The following is a 19,961-nucleotide window of genomic DNA, read 5'->3' as shown; positions in this document are numbered from 1 at the left end:
CCAAAATCTGTTGCCTGGCACTGCGTGAGTGATCTCTCACACGAAACCGGCAGGCCCTCACTATAAGAGGAAAAATGCGACCTTGTAACGAAAGCACGTGCTGTGTAATGTGGACAGCAAAATTTAACGTGAAAGAGTGTACCCATTGTTCTCTAAAATGTGTCTTTTTTAACCACCTCTCCCTTCTCCTGCACCAGCTGCAAATGTTTCTCCTTCACAGAGGCTAGTGAACATTAGAAAGAGAAAATGGAGGACGCGGGACGATATGTTCACGGAGCTCCAGATGTCCTCCCACGCTGATAGAGCACAGCAGAATGTGTGGAGGCAGTCAATGTCAGACGACAGAAAGGCACAATATGAATGAGAGGAGAGGTGGCGGGCTGAATCGTGGGATGAACAGAGCAAGTTGCAGGCTGAAGATGATAGGTGGCGTCAGCTTGCAGACAGAAGGCAAGAGTCGATGCTCCGTCTGCTGGAGCATCAAACTGATATGCTCCAGCGTATGGTTGAGCTGCAGGAAAGGCAGCAGGAGCAGAGACCGCCGCTACAGCCCCTGTGTAACCAACAGCCCTCCTCCCCAAGTTCCATAGCCTCCTCACCCAGACGCCCAAGAACACGGTGGGGGGCCTCCGGCCACCCAGTCACTCCACCCCAGATGACTGCCCGAGCATCAGAAGGCTGGCCTTCAATAAGAGTTAAAGTTTTAAAATGCAGTGTGTCCTTTTCCTTCCCTCCTCCCCCACCCATCCCGGGCTACCTTGGCAATTATCCCCCGAGTTGTGTGATGAATTAATAAAGAATGCATGAATGTGAAGTAACAATGACTTTATTGCCTCTGCAAGCGGTGTTTGAAGTGGGGAGGGGAGGGTGGGGTGGTTGGTTTATAGGGAAGTAGAGTGAACCGGGTGGGGGTGGGGGCGGAGGGCTCATCAAGGAGAAACAAACAGAAGTTTCACACTATAGCCTGGCCAGTCACAAAACTCGTTTTCAAAGCTTCTCTGATGGGCACCGCGCCCTGCTGTGCTCCTCTAACCGCCCTGGTGTCTGGCTGCGCGTAATCAGCAGCCAGGCGATTTGCCTCAACCTCCCACCCCTCCATAAACTCCCCCTTACTCTCACAGATATTGTGGAGTGCACAGCAAGCAGCAATAACAATGGGGATATTCTTTTCGCTGAGGTCTGAGCGAGTCAGTAAGCTGCGCCAGTGCGCTTTTAAACGTCCAAATGCACATTCCACCACCATTTGGCACTTGCTCAGCCTGTAGTTGAACAGGTCCTGACTCCTGTCCAGGCTGCCTGTGTACGGCTTCATGAGCCAGGGCATTAAGGGGTAGGCTGGGTCCCCAAGGATCACGATAGGCATTTCAACATCCCCAATGGTTACTTTCTGGTCCGGGAAGAAAGTCCCTTCCTCCAGCTTTCGAAACAGAGCAGAGTGCCTGAAGACGCGAGCATCATGTACCTTTCCCGGCCATCCCACGTTGATGTTGGTGAAACGTCCCTTGTGATCCATCAGGGCTTGCAGCAGCATTGAAAAGTACCCCTTGCGGTTTATGTACTCGGTGGCTTGGTGCTCCGGTGCCAAGATAGGGATATGGGTTCCGTCTATGGCCCCACCACAGTTTGGGAATCCCATTGCAGCAAAGCCATCCACTATGGCCTGCACGTTTCACAGAGTCACTACCCCTGATATCACCAGGTCTTTCATTGCCCTGGCAACTTGGATCACAGCAGCCCCCACAGTAGATTTGCCCACTCCAAATTGATTCCCGACTGACCGGTAGCTGTCTGGCGTTGCAAGCTTCCACAGGGCTATCGCCACTCACTTCTCAATTGTGAGGGCTGCTCTCATCCTGGTATTCTGGCGCTTCAGGGCTGGGGAAAGCAAGTCACAAAGTTCCATGAAAGTGCCCTTACGCATGCGAAAGTTTCGCAGCCACTGGGAATCGTCCCACACCTGCAGCACGATGCGGTCCCACCAGTCTGTGCTTGTTTCCCGTGCCCAGAATCGGCGTTCCACGGCATGAACCTACTCCAGTAACACCATGATTTCCACATTGCTGGGGCCTGTGCCTTGTGAGAGGTCTATGTCCATGTCAATTTCCTCATCACTCTCGTCGCCGCGCTGCAATCGCCTCCTCTGCTGGTCCGGGTTTCGCTTTGGCATGTCCTGGCTCTGCACATACTCCAGGACAATGTGCGTGGTGTTCATAGTGCTCATAATTGCCGCGGTGATCTGAGCGGGCTCCATGATCCCAGTGCTAGCTATGGTGCCTGGTCTGAAAAAAGGCGCGAAACTAGTATCTAAAGGACCAGGAGAAGGAGGAGGGAGGGAGGGCCGAGTGACAACATGGCGTACAGGTACAGGGAATTAAAATCAAGAAAGGTGGCTGTGCATCAGGGAGAAACACAAACAGCTGTCACACAGAATGCCCCCCCCAAGGATTAAACTCAAAACCCTGGGTTTAGCAGGCTGTTGATTTCACAGAGGGAGGGGAAGCAAATGAATACAGAAAAAAATCTATTTTTTACATCTTAAGCTGGCAGCGACGGTGCAACATGACTGATAGCCACTGCAGTACGACGACGACAGATACCAGTCGTAATATACCATCTTCTGCCAAAAGGCAAGGTGCTGCTGCTGTGTAGCAATGCAGCCCCACCTCTGCCAGCCCCACCTCTGCCAGCACCCAGATCGCCCTCGGCCTCTTCTGGGTGCTTAGCAGAAAATACTGGGCGATTGGCAGAAAATAGCATGCTACGACTGATAGCCATCATCATCGAGACAGTTGCATGTCTGCCCAGGTGCCCATGATTGACTGCCACTGCAGTATGATGACAACAGATACCAATCATAATATACCATCTTCTACCAAAAGGCAAGGGGCTGGTGCAATGCAGCCCTACAGCTACCAGTCATGCTGCACCATCTACTACCAAAAGGCAGTTAGCTGCTGCTGCTGTGTAGCAATGCAGTACGTCTGCTGGCACCCAGATGACATATGGTGACGGTGAGCTGATCTGAGCGGGCTCCATGCTTGCCGTGGTATGTTGTCTGCACAGGTAACCCAGGTAAAAAGGCGCAAATCTATTGTCTGCCGGTGCTCTGACGGAGGGGGAGGGGGCTGACAACATGTACCCAGAACCCCCTGCGACACTGTTTTGCATCATTCAGGCATTGGGATCTCAACCCAGAATTCCAATGGGCGGCGGAGACTGCGGGAACTGTGGGATAGCTACCCATAGTGCAATGCTCCAGAAGTCGACGCTAGCCTCGGTACTGTGGACGCGGTCCGGCGACTAGAGCACTTAGAGCATTTTATGTGGGGACACACAGAATCGGCTGTATACAACCAATTTCTATAAAACCGGCTTCTATAAATTCGACCTAATTTCGTAGTGTAGACATACTCTGACTCTCATTCAGTAACAGACAAGACCTATGAGGCCTGCCAAAACCCCGCAACCCCTCCTCCACAGGCCAAGGTAGTAACAGCATTCACTGCCCCATGCGCTAGAGTCATGGCTGGTGCTTTAGCAGCTGGAAAAGAGGATGTTAGTGGAAGCAAAGACTGAAAAACCAAAGCCCACATGTCCTTCTCCCACACCTGGGCTGCACATGCTGCATTCTGGAATGACTCCAGGAAAAGGAGCATTATGGGAGGCACAGGAAGTAGCCATGGTGCAATCAGTGGCTTGACATGCATGGGAAGATCTGAGTTTCCTCCATATGTCATCTAATTTGTGTAATCCAGTATATAGCTCAGAGATGTTCCCATACAAGCCCCACTCCTCCTGGGCTGCAGTCAGGCAGTCTTGCTGGGATGAAAATTAGCATGACAAAAATCAATTTGGAGCCTCCCCCATTGATTACAGTCTTGTTTATACCTGTTCCATCTGGCTTGGTGTGAAGGCAGATCACATGCAATTCCTTTGCTCTCTATTCATAAGTCTCCTTTTTTAGTCTTTACAAGTGGTTCTGGTAAGAGCACTTTGTACAGTCACCAAAGAGGGCAGAGAATTGACTAAGCTACAACACACTCATGAGTGGAGAAACTTTATAGCAGAGAAAAGCATGCCTTTGTGTTTGCTAAGTGAGTCAGCAGGTGCAACCTCACACTCAAGGCACCAAAGCACTGATTCTCAGGACAGAGAATATATCTTCATATGCATTTGTACCCCACCCTGGGGGCTCTGACATGGAGTTTGATGGAATATATGGGACAAAGGTGTTAACAAGCAGTTCCCAAACTGTGGGGTGTGACCCCAAATGGGGTTGTGTCACCAGCAGATGGGGTCATGGGTCCAATGGGCCAGATTTGGCCTGCAAGATGATGGCACCTGTCCCCCGTCCCTCCCGTGTCCAGATCTGCTCCACAAATGCCACACCAGGAGGCTGCCAGTTTGACCTACAAAATGGTAGCCCCCACCCAGCGTAATCTGGCCACCAGGCTGTAGACCAAAATAGCAACCTTCTCACAGTGTGACCTCGCACATACAGTGTGACCTCACACCTACGGTGCAGTTCTCGAAGACATTCTGTTCTGTCTCCTTGCACGGTCTCTTTGCAAAACTCTGTGAAGACCTGGGGTCCAATCATGCTGTGTTGCTGTTCCACACTGAAGCTTGTTAACTCTCAACATGAAAAGTGCTGGGCCGATTTTCTGAATGGAGAGATGAGCTGCGTGTCTGTGCAATAGACTGCTAACAGAGAGAATGCGTTAATTTTCTGTGTGCCCAGAGGAAGAGGTGCCTTCTTGCCTCTGTCACAGATGTATTTGGGAATCTGAATGAACTGAATACAGGTCTGCAAAGCAAGAACCCCCCCCCCTATCCTTCAGTTGAGTCAATCAAAATCACAGGATTCATGAATTGTTTTCTGGAAGTATAATCTATAGAAGATGAACTATGAGTCCTTCCTTCAGCTTTGTAAGTTCCTGGCTGACAATGAAATTATTCAGGTGATGACTGAGCATCTCAGCTGCCCAGAGGAACAGTTTACATCCTTTCCACCCCGACCTGGATGTGACAAAACCCTTTTCAGTGCAAGTCTGATGCCAGGAAGTTGCCAGCAGCTGAAATTGAACAGCTCACTGAAATTTCCTATGATAGATTCTTGCAAGAAACATATGCTCAACTTTCTCTCCAGGAGTTTGGCTCACTGTCACAAGAATGAATATCCTGCACTTTCAAACTGATGGTGCCATTCGCAAGCCTGTATTTGTGTGAAGCTGGGTTCAGTGCTTGTGTCCATCAAGTCTCAGGGTTGATCTACTGTGGATGTCACAACTGGAGATTAGATGTGCAATTTCTACCATGCTGCCAGACTGCGGGAAGCTGTGTTGTAACACACACACCCACGTGTCACATTAGAGAGCATTAAATAATGTACTTGGTTGCTATGATGTCATCTGGGGGCACATGAGACAGTAAGTCTCAAAATGGGGTTATGCTGGCAAAAAGTTTAGAAACCCCTATGTTAACATAATCTAGTTACTGTCCAACATTAAACAAGGTTTGGGACTTGGTGTACAGAGACCGTAGCCTGCCTAGTATCATGGTAAACATGTCAGTAAAAATCATTTGAATCTTATAGATAAAGGAGGACAGTTACAGTATTTGGAATGTAAAGCATTAAGTAAGCCTTTCATTTTAACAACATCCTTTCCCTTACGCTGGAGAGTTTTTAGAAGGAAAACACCCTTGTCTGACAGTCTCTTAAAGGGTATCAGATGGTAATAACTGTCCTTTTGGGGAAAGAGAAGAAGTTAGTTGAGATGAGCTGGAGCTGTTGATGCGGTTAAAGTCCGATCCCATTTCATCCCAGCTGGTGTCTGGGATTCTGCTGGAGCCAGTACAGGTGGCAATGTCATTGGGGTCCTTCTCTCTGGTCCAGTCTGGTCAGAACATCCCTCAGGATCAGGATGCTGAAGGCCCAGGAGATGGTGGGCGTGGCAGCCATGATGGTGAAGCACCTCCAGTAGCTTTTGATTGTTTTTCCTGTATCTCCCCTCCGCCAACATGTCTTTCTTCAAGGACCAAAAAAAAAAAAGGGGGACTGGTGGTGGAATAGCCCATCCCCTTCTCATGGTTTAATCCACCAATTTGGCCTAATATGCAACATGCCAATTTCAACTAACTAACTTCTGGCTCCACATCATTTGCTTTTAATGAGCATAATTTCAACAGTCCTTGGATTATATCAATTGTGGCCTTTTTAGTTTAAACTAATCTAGGTTGTCTGGTTCTCTTGCACCTGTACAATGTTCTTTATTGAAAATAACTTGGCCATGGTCAATTTCTAAAACAGGTAAAAGTTATAGACCAATGCCCACACTGAGGCCCCCATTCTACTTAACACCTTGGGGCACTATTGGCATAAAAATGAGCAAGGAGAGCCCCTGCTTGGTCAGCTTCTGCTATCCCAAGCAAGAACAGATGTATTGCACATGCAAAGAGAGGGAGAAGGGAAGCTAGGAATGGCTATATGGAATCAAACCATCAGGCTATGCCATCTCCAGCCTTGGGCAGTTTGCTTCCTGCTACAAAATGAAACTCTTGCAATGCTCCTGGCTGCCCTGATAGAAGTGGGGACAGACTCCCCAGGGGGCCCTGGAAGATCATCTCCCCTACTGAAGCAGAAGGGTCAGGGTTCTTTATAATTCCTGTAACTCTCACAGAGTGGCGGGTGTTGTCAGATCCCGCCAACGGCCTGTTTATTCAGGAGCAAGGTTTTTCACTATTAAAAAAAGGAAACAACATGGTTCGACTTCACTTTAAAAGAATGGGGCCATTAGGAACCCATCCTCCCCCACTTTTAGAGGAGTTACATGTCCATTCAGCCTCTCCTCTGTATTGAGGGGCTGGAGTATTCTATACCTCACTCTGAACAAAATCGGTATCTTTCCCTGGCTTTTGTCCTATCTCCCCACCCCACACTACCCCTGCCCTACCACTGGGCTGGCTACCTCATGCTGCGTGGATTCCTGCTGACTGCCCCATTAGCTCCCAACAAGAAGGTCCATGCAGCAGTTAGAGGGAGATGGGTCACCTTAGGCATTGAAGGCAGGGAAGGAGGAAGGATTTTTCAGAGCAGAGGCAGGCAGAATGCTTCGGGAGTCAGTCAAGCCTCACCCCTTAGGGTTAGAAGGGTTTATAATTCCCAGCACAAAGTCCCTCCTTCCCCACGTCACAGGCCCCAGAAAACTACAGAAATTTAATCAGCTTCCAGGCGACATCCATGCAGCAATCAGTCAGCCAGCCTCCTAAGGGACAGTGTCACTCATAGGGTACCAACCAGCACTAGTGCTAGATGTAAGAGAAAATTTCTCATCACACATTCCATGACACAAATGAATTCGTTTCCTGACACTTGACAGACCCTTCCATGTTGGTTTCCTCCCCACTGCCAGATGTACAGTTCATTTGTCCAACAGCCAAGCATGGAACTGAAAACCTGTTACTTGGAATAGAGGTTGCCCATGAACTATTCCATCTCTGGGCGTTCTGGGTGTTCAAGCTGTGCCCACGTGACCCCCTGGGACCAGCAGTAAAATTTAAGGCTAATCAGAGAGCAAATCTGCAATTTATGGAGTAAGAGAAGTCACTGCTAGTAATTAGCTTCTGTTCTCATGTTGCTACAGCCAGGTAACTCAATTTCCTTCTTTTCTTAAGCAGGAGGCACTGTAAACTCTGCATATGGTCGAGATTTTAAATGGCCTCAGAACATTTAACACAGCAGCAAATGAAACAGCAAAAGTCACAGGCTGCAGGCTCTTCCTTCTCAGAGATTTCTGCTTTCCAAACTGGTGACTCATTCTGGTATAACCTTTGAGCTGTGTTAACAAATGTAACAGTAGCCCTGATTCACACAATACAGAAGGCGAGAGTGCAAGGGGATCTAATAGAAGGATATTTTACATAACAGTGGAAATTCTATTGTGCACTTTTTTCAACCACTGAAAAATATTTCTCACAGAATAAAAAAGTCCACAGAGTGCAACTCCAAGCAGATTTATTAACTTCAACAACTTGGACTCGTAGTGGAGTCACGTGTCGTCTAGAAAAACCTGTCCCAGAACTGAAAGTTTGGAGGTAAAGGGCTGATTAGGGCAGCTCAGGAGAGGGATTCTCCTTTTGGTGTTCTTCTCTGGGTTCATTTCCCCCCTGCTGCTCTCTGAGGAAGCATCTGCAGATGCTGTCTGGCTTTCCCTCCCACTATGGTCTGCAGTTCTCTTGAACATGGACTTTTTGCTTCTCTTCAGAAAGTAAAACTCTCTCATTAAGTCTTCCACTTCCCACTGCTCTTCCTTCTGTTTCCTACAACAGTGCAGGGCAGCAGGGTCTATGGGATGAGCTTCGGTATTGAAGACGTATCCGCCAGCACCAAGGATGCATTCCCCATAAGGCATGGGCACCACATCAAAGGCTGACCCATCATTGTGAATAAAGTTATCTGGGTCAAACAGCAGATACAAATATTTCACTGTTTCAGCCAAGAAGAAGGATTCCATGCGATTATCCAGTCGGTGATCCCTCAGGTCTTTGATCTGTAAGAGAGCAGATCAAGTGGATTACATCTATCCTGAACCCAGAACCTCACAGAGTGCTCCTAGATGTCATGAACTTGGGAAACAGTCAGTTTGGAATTCCTCTTTACAGCTAAGCAATACATGGACGCACCAGTCCACTGCCGATCCTTACCCAGAGGAGTTGCCACTTGGCTTGATGGTGCACGACATTTAAGATTAATTACTTCTAACAGTTACTTTTTGGCTGTTTTATCCAGCTGAACTGTCTAGCAATTAGAGCAAGAGACTGGGAATCAGGAGAGAGGAGTTCTATGCTAAGGATTTCCTATGTCACTTAGTGACATGAAGCGACTTACCCACCATTTCCCAAACTATAAAATGGGGACTTATCTATGTCAGAGTTGTGAGGTTGAATTCTCAGTGTTTGTGCATTAACAATTCATTGCGACAGTGCGAGATCCTTGAATGGCAGGTGTTAGAGAAGTGTAAAGAAATCACTCGTACAGGCTCAGTTGTATCTGATCGGGGCAATGCAGAGCTGCACCATTCCAGCAGATCGCTGAGACATGCAGTGCCCTACAGGTCCATAGCATGCAGCAGGAACATGCCCTGGCCCTGCCTTCTCCCCAACCCCTTGCACCCACAGAGGCACTAAGAGGAAGCAGTCCCTGGGCTGAGGCTTTTTGTGCCATCCCCAGCTCTGGGTACCCAAACAGTAGCAGGGCACAACATGGCTCTAACTCCCTTACTGCTCTGGCAGTGGAGTTACTCCCTGAAGCATGACCAGGGTTACAAAATTGAGTTTTACAAGGAACTGTTTGATTTGTCTTTAAAAAACAAGAAAACCTCCCCTCCCCTCAAGTGATCAGCCAGCCTACAAACATCACCCTCTTTGGCAAACGATCAAGAGACCAACACTTGCTGGCTGAAAGCTGGTTTTCAGCAGACACTTACTGTTGCAAATCCACACTCCACCTTACTGATTTTCTCTATGGACTCCACAGCATCTCTCCCCAGTTCTAAGAGGGTGGGATCTCGTGTGGCACGGTACAGATACATGGCACTCTCGATCAGCTCTGCAAAATCCAGCAGCAAAGACCTTGTTATAGTGCACAGAAGACACCACTGCAATTTGCATAGATTCACCAATACAATTCAAGAGGATCAGATCAATTAGCCCTATATATTGCCTCTGGCTCACACCATAGGCACCCATCTTCCCAGAGGACAAGCCAAATCTGAAATTAAACAGTTTGAACTGAGATGACATGTTAACTATGCATTCCCTGCCTCACATTTGGGGGATGGGAATGAAGTGAAGTTAAAAAAATATTTTAAAATTAAACCTTCCCTAAAAAAACCTAAATTTAGAAAATTGCTTTTAGACTGCAATTCTGCCTCAGAAATTTCAGCCCCATAAAAAAAAGTTGTATATTATTTTATAAGCTACTGAAAGATAGGGTTTCCTGATGTTTAGATACAGTGATGGGCAATATGGAAACACCCACAGCAGATATCAGTCGCACCTTCTCTTTTCCTTACTCTAGAAACATTGCTACTGTGATGCTATAATACATGCTAAGAAAATGAGCATTGCTTAGAATTTTTGGTAAAAAAGTCCAGTTTACATGCCACATGGAGAATGTTGTTATGCTGCTGTAACAGCTGTTCAGGGAACTCAAATTAACAAACCCATTCGCAGACCTACATGATGCAAGTGCACAAGTAAACCAAGTAGAACCATGTGTGTTGTAAGAAACAGGGAAAAGGGAAGTCAATGGTTGTGGAACAGAAAAGGACAAAGGAACAAGGGAGAAATGTTATTTTCCAGTTTCAGAGAGGATCTTACATCATGGGATTATTTATTTGTGTTACTCAACTGCAATAAGGTTAATAAAACTGGAGGAGTAGCAAAAGTCTGCTTTACTCTGTGCACTTCATTCAGCAAAACTAGACTGGTCTGTTTATAGTCAATTTCACTTTCTAGTTACACTAGTACAGAATTCATGTGTGCAAGTGAACATTCACATTAAAAAGCCTTTTACTGACAGACTTTGAGAACACAATACTACACCTGATGCATCTTTTTCAACAGCACAAATCCTACATTTTGGACCTAATCCATTTGACAGGGCCCCTTTAAGAAGTGGCACAATGGTTAGGCTCCTTTAAAATTTAATTCTACCTACAGTGAAAGTCAGACTCTACAATGTGTGTCTTGTCGGAAATGGAAAATGGGAGTGCACTGGCAACGAAGTTACTATTGCACTAGCGTAGACCTTGCAGGTTAGAGGTTAGGTAACATTAATTACTACACCAGAGTAAAAGCAGGATTCAGTATCAACATGTTTATTTGTTGCTTCTGTTTACCAGGTCTAAGTGGGTATCCTTCTCGCTTCTCCACAGTATAGCCCTGGGGAATGTTGTAAAACTCAGGCAGCCCACCAAACTGTTTCCAAACAGTGTAATAATTGAGGAATGTTCGCATGGCATTATTGATGTCCCCTATCAGGCTCTGGGGAAAGAAAACACACCTGTGAAGCAACATTCAGTTAGGAAAGAATAAACTACACAGGACTTAGCTACAAAAAAACCAACAAAAAACCCTCTCTCGTACAGTCATTAAATGAGACGCCAATGGACTGCTCCCAGAGTTTGAAAATATAACTAGTCATATTCAGACAGGGTACCTTAAGAATAGCTGGAGCTAAAGAGGAAGCAGGTGACACTTTTCTGTTAGATCCTATTCCACGTGATCTCTGAAGTCATACCAAGTTTTCTAATCCCTTCTGACTGATGTGGGTCTCAGAGTATTCATTCTAGAGCTTTCCTGACTCATTTACAAGACACCGTTCCTTTCATTTCAGCAGCAGAGGGGCTGCTACTGTGTAGTCAACTACAGGATACTAGGGAGTGGGAACTACTCAATAAGCAATTCTCATTGCAAGAAATAAACTCAAACGTGAAAAGTGTTTAGGATGAGACGGGGAAGGGATTTGGTCTCTTTTCTTAGCCCCCCCCTACATAAGAACAACTGTTAGGAAAGCAGGTTACAATATGACTGTCCCCATTCACATTTAATATATAGTTCTGTATGTAGCTCTACTGGAGTCTAATTCTGCTCTGCCAAAGGCTGCAGGAGATGAAGTCCATCTACACTACGGAGCAGAGCCAGGCTTTAACCAGGACAGAAGATAAAGTTATCATCATATGCCCTGGCACAGTATTTGTGGTGCAGATGGATTCAAGACAGGGAGGAACAAGATTAGTGTATGTTATTTCTCTTCCTACCTGTAAGCCTGGCCAGTAGGCCTCCAGGGACTGAAAGACAGGCATGGACACTGTCCCTTTGTACATCTGAACCCACAGGTACCAGTCATCAAATTTTGTGTAGTTCCCAATGGCTTTGTTATATTCTAAAAAGAAGCAGAGAAGAATAATTTAACACAACCGAATTTTTAAATAGCAGAAGAGAAGCCCCTTTTCCACTGTGGTTTAGTCAAATTAACACTAAGAACATTCATTCCTCCCAGTCCACTAACTGTCAGACAGAACACTCACAAAGGTCTTATTGGTAACAAAAACCATCACTACAGGAAACAGTCTAGAAAGGAGTTTTGTCAGACTTTTAGCATCCTCTTGCTAAAAGAAAGAGTCGAACCGACCAAATGTTGGAAAAAGAAATTTAGCTCCAAAAAGACACAGGTAATAGCCTGGCTCTACTGAGATCAATGGGAGCCCAGAATTTCACCCAGAGCTGAAGATGCCTCAGAAGTGAGTCTGCACCATGGAGATGCTTAAGGTCACATTTCCAGGGGCCTCTCTCTGCACATACAGATATCAGCAGGTCCACTTAGGGAGACACTCTTGGGACAATCTGGTGAAAAAAGGCCCAGTCATCCAGGGAAAAAAAAGCTCTCACCTAGGAACATGGACATCAGCTCTTCATCATGCAGCAGAATGGCTCCCTTAACAAGATATTCAAAGTAGGAATCTACCCCTGCCCCGATGCCAGCATCTTGGGCTACCCATTTGGCAGTTACTACATCAATGTGGTTACCCACCTGTGGGAAAAGGAAGATTTTTAAAAAAAGCCAAAGCTTGCCTGTTAATACTAGATTCCAAGGACTATCTTCTCTTTCTATAAGGGTTTTCAAAGAAACGGATTCCAAAACACTTGGCAAACTTTATAAAATACAGACACATACAGCAATACAACATTAGCATTGCTGTCCTGATTTTATTATGAATTTGCAACCTTCAAGTTGAATTAACTGTTTTCTACATTTCACATCTACGCCTGGTTTGTCAATAGGCAGACATGAACAATGCTATGGGAACCATTCCTTTGCATTTTTAATTTGCAACATTAATGCCTTATCGGTATAAAATTTTACCTAGGATTTTATTAATTACAATGCCATAAAGTGCAGCTTTGTTAGGTATTATCTGACTGGAACTCTAGGACTACAGAATAGAGTAACTGCATTTTGCTGAAATTCCAGAGGGTTTTAAGCTAGAAAACTCTTTAGATACAAGGAAAAAACCTATTTATGGCACTCGAGTTCTACAGCATAGCATTGTGGAGCTGGGCAAGACCATAACTATATGCTTAAAGATTTTTCTCTGTTACAGTGCATGTGTAGAAACAGATTTGTAGTTGTTCATAATTTTTTTCATTAAATTTGCCAAGTTCCTCATTGAGGTCTAGCCACACGTGGAGACAGACATTTTTAAACTTCAGAAATGTCCAAGTTTTGTGTACAAAATGTTAGTGTCAAGAGAAAATATTTATATTTATATTTATATTTATAAAGTATGGGGAAATTGTGTTCTAACCCTCCTCTCCAAAGCCTAAACCATAAACATCTGAACTGACTGGTCCCGTTTAAAAAAAATAAAATTATCACCCTTCGACAGAGACTAAACTTGGAGTTGCGGCGCTAAACAGCATTTTAAGGTGTCTGAGAGTCAATAATGACAGGGGATCATAAAGAAAGCTGAGTTATAAAAAATATAAAACTGTGAAAACCAAAATATATTTCCCCACCAGCCTCTTCTGGGTGGAATACAGGAACTGTGTAATGTTTCTGAGGTGGATATGGTCTTTAACTGAAGTTACAGGTGTTCTGGAACAGTAGGCTATGTGCCACCTACTGCATTATTACTGGTATTGCAGTTATACTCATGTAGTACTATAAGAAATCACTAATTGAAAGCTAACACATGTCCTCTATCTATCCTGGCTTACCTAGTACCATACACTGTTTACAAAAAGGATGTAAGCATAACATGAAGGGCATTTTCCCCCACTCACCAATCCAATATCTGAGCGATTTTTCCACAAGGCCTTAAGGGCTTTTCTGGCCACATTCTCAAACACTAGGTCACCTGTAAGATGACTTAACGTGGCAAATTCCACTATGAATGTACCAATACCAGCAGTACAGGTAACCGGGGTCTCTCCAGGGTTTACTCCATGCAGCAAGTTCACTGTCCCATATGGCATCCCAGTTGGGGTCTGAAAAGCTGAAACATCACAATCGTGATTCACAGGAGAATGTTCGGCATCCATCACCAGACAACATTTAGCAGGCTGACTGTTACTGCCTGTGCCTCTCATTCAAGCATGGACGCCAGCAAGAGACCAGGGTTTGGAATAGTCCCAAGTGCACTGAAATAAATGGGAGGTGGCACCATAGCCCAGTATGGGGGAGAGAGGGAGAACCCAGAAGGCTAGACAAGAAATGCTGGACATCAATTGTGGAGACCTAGCACTTAGCATTCAATGTTTGAGGGCACGCCTGCCTCACTGCACAAGTGGGAGGATTTCTGAGAGGATGCAAACAGCTGCCTCATTAACTGAGCGCAGTCCAACCTGTGCCCTGGATGAGGCACATAAAAACAACGCAACTACTCACATTCTCGGACTGTGTATCCTAATGGAAGCCCAAAATGGGGCAGAGTTGAGTTTGCACATTTTCTGCCTCTAGAGACCATCACTTGACCACCTTAATGTTCTTTTAACTTTTTTTGCTTGAAGTAACTAATATACATGATGGTGTACGCTCATGTGACTGATACCACCACATTCTGGGTGTTTCCCGCAGGCATTACATATACCTAATGCTGTCATTTCAAGAAGAACACACATCATCTATGATATTTTGTCTCAAGTGACCCAGAGTCCTGCATTCTGCTTCCAACAACCATCCCACAGCTGCTGTGGAAGCTTCAGAGATTTCCATGTGGATTGTAAAGGATGTATTTGAGCCTAGACTCATTCCCCAGACTTCAGTAACACCAAAATACCTGTACATCAGTGCAACACTGACAAAAATATGGCTGGTTAATACAGCTAGTTAGGCTTCCCCTAGGATTCCAGTGATCTGGGGACTATTGTAGATGTTGAAGTGATGCCACTTGTATTACTACTGGCCAGTTAACTCAGCATGTACTACGCAGAAGAGTGCAGAGAGAAGTTAGATCTGCAGCTCTGGAAAGGTTCTCACCTGGTAGGAGTTTACGAGCAGCTTCTTCCGCCATCCTCAGAAGAGGCCCCGAGCAGGGCCATCCTGCTTCCACTTCAACACCAGCCTTCTTAGACAGCAAGTGAGCAGACAGGAGACCACCGACCACTGGAACAGTGCAAGGCGAGGGGCTCATTCGGAAGTACAGGGAGGAATGAACTGATAGTTTTGCCCACAAAACCCCCAAATCAGCAGCATTTGATTGCGTAACTAGGAAGTTGTGGGTGGGCAGGGGAAGACAGATAGCTCATCTCTAGTATCTAAAAAGGTGCTAATCAAAGATGCTTTGCAAAGAAAAAAGTTGTAGTCTTGCTTCTTAGTAAACTGTCAAAAAGAACTGGAAGCACTTCTACTTCATTGCATTAGAAACAGCAGATCTTACCTATGCCCATTTATCTGTACTACTCTATAGACAACTGAAAAACTACTGGGACTATGACATCAGGAGAACAAAGTCTGGGCAATTGAAAGGGAAAAGAGTAGGTGAGGTTGTTTTGTATTTTAAATGAGTTTAGAACTGTGTAACACAGCAAGCGTAGGTCAAAAACTATTAATGTGTAAAATATTTTAGCAGAAACTGTCCCAGGGTGCAGAAACTAGCAGAACAGTGCTGGGCAGGAGAATGAGAATAAGCATAGTACCCAGTTTTCTTCCCTGAAAGTGTCATTTAGGTGGAGGGAATTGAAGGGGTAAAACACGCAAGTAGCACTGAAGGCAGAGGTCCTCATGATTTTTTCAAGAGAAAGAGGATTTTAATCGTAGTTTCTTAAAAAGACTAATTACTCTCCATTCCAGAACATCGTCTGCCTCAAGGGACACAAGAAACTAAGGCTAGGTCTACACTACCGGCCTGAATCGGCGGGTAGAAATCGACCTCTCGGGGATCGATTTATCGCGTCCCGATGGGACGCGACAATCGATCCCCGAATCGACGCTCTTACTCCACCAGCGGAGGTGGGAGTAAGCGCCGTCGACGGGAAGCCGCAGAGGTCGATTTTGCCGCCGTCCCTACAGCGGGGTAAGTCGGCTGCGATACGTCGAATTCAGCTATGCTATTCGCGTAGCTGAATTTGCGTATCTTAAATTGACCCCCCCCCCCCGTAGTGTAGATGTAGCCTTATTCTAGAAGCAACAGCAGATTTGATGTGCAACGTTATGATTTCAGCATGAAACCTCTAATTCCAAAACTCAAAACTAACCTCGAACAAGAACATAAACTGTAGTATGTATAGTTTACATCTGGAACCACTCAAAAGGGGGCTGGGAGGTAATGCATAATGAAGGAAGGGAGGTGTATTTTTCCTTGTTTAGTTTGTATGCAGCAGAATTCAATTCCCACTGTTGTTCTGCATTACTCCTCTGTACTATATATAAATTATGAATTCAGAGACTGATTGTGACACACAAACGACTTCCAAGTTAAGCCCTACTCCAGCACCCAGCTCACCTCGGATGTTGGTTTCAAAGACAGACGCATTTACGTCAATATCAAAATCAACCCCCTCCTGCAGCACATTGACAACCCTCTGGAACTCTGAAACATTTCCCAAAATCTGGAAAAGAAATCAGGATAAATGAGAGGGAGGCTCATGAGGCAGCAAATGACTATACTCAGGAAAACAAAGGATCAATGACAAGGAACACGTGACATGACATAGACTTCTCAGCAGCTTCACTGTAGGGTTAGATGCTGTTTTAAACCTTTTTCACTTGACCCTAGCTGCAGGGATGCAGGTTTGTATAATTTTTGGTGGTGCCAAACAGGTTCAAGTCCTGCCCCCCGCCTAAGGCTCTGGGAGGAAGTTTGGGTGCGGGAGGGGTGCAGGCTCTGGGCTGGGGCAGGGGGTTGGGGTGTAGGAGGGGGTTTGGGTGCTGGGCTGGGGATGAGGAGTTTGGGGTGCATCAGGCAGGCTTCTCCAGGGCTGGGGGCCAGAGAGGACTCCACCCAGCCCTCTCCCTGCCAGCAGCAGGGCGCTCCGGGGGGAGGGGAGGGGCTTCCCCGGCTCGACATTCACCCAAGCCCCCCCCAGGTTGCTGCTCAGGAGGTCCAGCTAGAATAGCCTTCCCACCCACCTTGGAGACGACTTGGGAGTTTCCTGCAGGGGGCGGGGCCATGCGCCTCCTCCGGCATAGCAGCCGCCTCAGCTTGCCCTCAGTGCCGCTCCCTTGTAGCTGGCAGCGGCCGAAGGAGCACAGTGCGGAGCTGCAGGGGGCAGCTGCCCGCTGCCCAGGGCAGGTAGGGCCGCTCAAGGGAGGTGCGTGGGGGCAGCAGGCGGGGCCGGGGGACAGACCTGGTCCCGAACATTAGTGGAGCCAGGCTCCCCGGGCCCTGAATTTGCTGGAGCCCAGGTACCACAGGCCCATACAACTCGCTGCCAGTGACTAGGTGGGAGCTCAAGCTGCTGACTCATGAAACGGCGGTTATGGAAGACACTAAGAATGATTCCTACTTGACTTCAAAACTTTCCACCCTCATTCTGGGTCCTTATGGCATATTTAGAAGGTGTCAGAGGCTGGGAACTCCAGGCACCTGCATCTCAGTGGAGTGAAGTCAGCGCAGGCTCTCCCTCGCTCAGTTAATAAGTTACTCTCACAAGTAGGTGAAGAGCACCTGAGAGGAGCAGAGGTAAATCTAGTCCTCTAATGCAGCATGTTTAAGAAGTGCAGAAAGTAACATTGTACGAAATAAAACCAGGGCTTTGGAGCTGTGCTCCGGCTCTGCTCCAGCTCCAGGCAAAAACCTGCAGCACCACTGCTCTGGAGCTGCTTCGCGCTCCAGCTCCGGGCTCCGCTCCAAAGCCCTGAATAAAACAGAGGGAAATTAACAAGAAAAGGCTGTAATTGAGTGAGGTACTTACTAGTAGAGTGTCCAAAGCATCAATCAATGTGAGAGAAAAACTGAAAGAGAACAGAAGGCACTGTGAGGAAATGCCAATGAGATAAGTAGCAGCCAAGGTGACAGACAGGAACAAATATAACGCTTGGATACTGAACAGCAAAAACAAATAAAAAGTCTAACTACAACTCCAGCTACTGAGAGGCAACAGCATGAGCCAACCTGAGACCCCTAAGCTGTGTATAGAGAAGATTGGGAATTCTACCCACATGGCATCTGTTTGAGATAGGCATGAAATCATCCGGCTGAATCTGTCAGAGCACACCCATTGCCATTAATACCATCAACACAAAATGATGACTCTACTGCAGGGCCAGGCAACAGGTGGCACGAAGAACAAATTTCAGAGTAACAGCCGTGTTAGTCTGTATCCGCAAAAAGAAGAACAGGAGTACTTGTGGCACCTTAGAGACTATATATATATCTCCTCATTATATGTTCCATTCTATATGCATCCGAAGAAGTGGGCTGTAGTCCACGAAAGTTTATGCTCTAATAAATTTGTTAGTCTCTAAGGTGCCACAAGTACTCCTGTTCTTCTTTTTACGAAGAACAAAAATATACTTTATTCCAACAGCAATACCTGCAGCCTTAGCGGGAAAATACCTCCCAATAAGATTTCTTGACATAATCATTTTATTCTTTCTTATTTACAGAGTTGTTTTAGCTGCGTTGGTCCCAGGATATTAGAGAGACAATAAAATATATTACCTTATCCACCCCGTCTCTCTTACACAGTTCTCTTTTACTGGCAGGTGCCTGGCTTGCGTGATCCAATTGATTTTCTCCTTCTCCAACTTATACGATTCAAGTGAATGCAGTTTGAGACAACACCGTTACCAAATGGCTTGACACAGATACAGCGGAGACCATGACAGTGCCCCACAGTCATCAGAGCTAAAGATGAAGGTCTTTTACATTCTTAAGTCTAGTGAGACGTTAGGAAACACCAACACCCCGGACACAACAGATGAACAAGCTCATAGGGAACATTAACCCTCCCCGGTACCTTCCCCAGGTGTCCTGTCCATCACACGTCAGAGGCCGCAGTTCATCATAGGGAAAAGCGTTTTCCAGGTAGTTGTTGTAGGCGTGGTAAAACATGGACTTGACTCGCTCCCTGGGGACAGAGGGGACATTGGAGACTGACATTAATACCGATCTATCGGCACGCGAGGAGTTTGTGCCTGGCTCCGCCGAACTGGCCCTTGGGTTCCCCTGCTCACCGGACCCCCCGCCCGGGTCGCTGCGCGCTGGCCGGACCGGCAGCGGTGTGGCCGCACTGCCCGGACCGCTCGGCAGCAGCACAGCGGGGCTGCGGTTAGCAACGGCTGGGAGAGGCGCGCGGGCGGAGCCGGGTCTCCGCTAGGCGCCCAGCTGCGCGGCCCGGCCCCTTCCACAAGCCTGGGTGGGACTCGCCTCCTGGCCCCAGCCGCCGCCGCGAGCCTGGCCCAGAGCGGGGCCGGATTGAACCCGGTCCGGCGTGGACCGGAGCCGGCCGCTGCCAGGCTGACGGGGCCGCTCCCGGCCGGGAGGTGGGGGGCGGGGAACCGAGCTGCCCTGTGCTCACCGGTAGTGGGCGGTGTCTATCTCGCGCTCCGCCGCCCCCTCCCCAGCGCCCGGCAGGTGCAGGGCCCAGAGGCAGCACAGCAGGTACCAGGAGCGGAACATCGGAGGGGGCAGCGGAACCCGGCCGCGCCGGCGCTTCCGCGTACCGCCCCTCGCGCGGGGGTAGCCACGCCCCTCGCGCGCTTGCGCCTGTCCCACTCATCGGCCCCCCTTTGCGGTAGGCCTTATTGCGCCTGCGCACAAAAACCCTTTACGGCTTCTCTACCTCCCGGGCCTAGTGGCCGCTCACCGGAACGTATCGTGTCTCAGGACGAGGCTGCGGTTTCCCCTTCCGGGGCATAGGCCGCACCTGGAGCTGTTGCCAGTCCAGGGATTTAGCCACGTTCGGTTCCCCTAGCGGGAAGCCGGTGTCCCAGCCACCGGCCCGTTACAGCC

The 19,961-nt window shown here is 47.3% G+C and overlaps 1 protein-coding gene across 2 annotated transcripts; it reads right to left on the bottom strand.

Moving 5' to 3' along the window:
- Positions 1 to 7,997: 7,997 nt before the first annotated feature.
- EDEM2 (ER degradation enhancing alpha-mannosidase like protein 2) lies at positions 7,998 to 19,679 on the bottom strand. 2 transcript variants are annotated; one of them, XM_054045625.1, is made up of 11 exons: positions 19,528 to 19,679; positions 18,967 to 19,077; positions 17,920 to 17,959; positions 16,509 to 16,614; positions 15,044 to 15,169; positions 13,849 to 14,060; positions 12,454 to 12,595; positions 11,823 to 11,947; positions 10,902 to 11,046; positions 9,486 to 9,607; positions 7,998 to 8,549 (listed from the first exon to the last, which is right to left on the bottom strand). In XM_054045625.1, the coding sequence occupies exons 1-11, from the start codon at positions 19,626 to 19,628 to the stop codon at positions 8,049 to 8,051; spliced, it is 1,731 nt and encodes a 576-aa protein (XP_053901600.1). In that variant the 5' UTR covers positions 19,629 to 19,679; the 3' UTR covers positions 7,998 to 8,048. The 2 variants fall into 2 exon arrangements, with proteins under 2 accessions (XP_053901600.1, XP_053901601.1); XM_054045626.1 differs by lacking the exons at positions 12,454 to 12,595; positions 13,849 to 14,060.
- Positions 19,680 to 19,961: the final 282 nt, after the last annotated feature.

The sequence above is a fragment of the Malaclemys terrapin genome, chromosome 12 (genome assembly GCF_027887155.1).
Source record: "Malaclemys terrapin pileata isolate rMalTer1 chromosome 12, rMalTer1.hap1, whole genome shotgun sequence".
NCBI lineage: Eukaryota > Metazoa > Chordata > Testudines > Emydidae > Malaclemys > Malaclemys terrapin.
The sequence above is the reverse complement of the archived record's forward strand: the minus strand, read 5'-3'. Positions and strand labels throughout refer to the sequence as shown.

Coding starts and splice junctions, on each gene's coding strand:
- EDEM2 (XM_054045625.1), bottom strand. CDS start 19,628: ATGTTCCGCTCCTGGTACCTGCTGTGCTGCCTCTGGGCCCTGCACCTG. Junction 16,615..17,919: donor ATGCTTTGGACACTCTACTA/GTAAGTACCTCA, acceptor TTTCTTTTCCAG/ATTTTGGGAAATGTTTCAGA. Junction 15,170..16,508: donor CTTTGAAACCAACATCCGAG/GTGAGCTGGGTG, acceptor GCACTGTTCCAG/TGGTCGGTGGTCTCCTGTCT.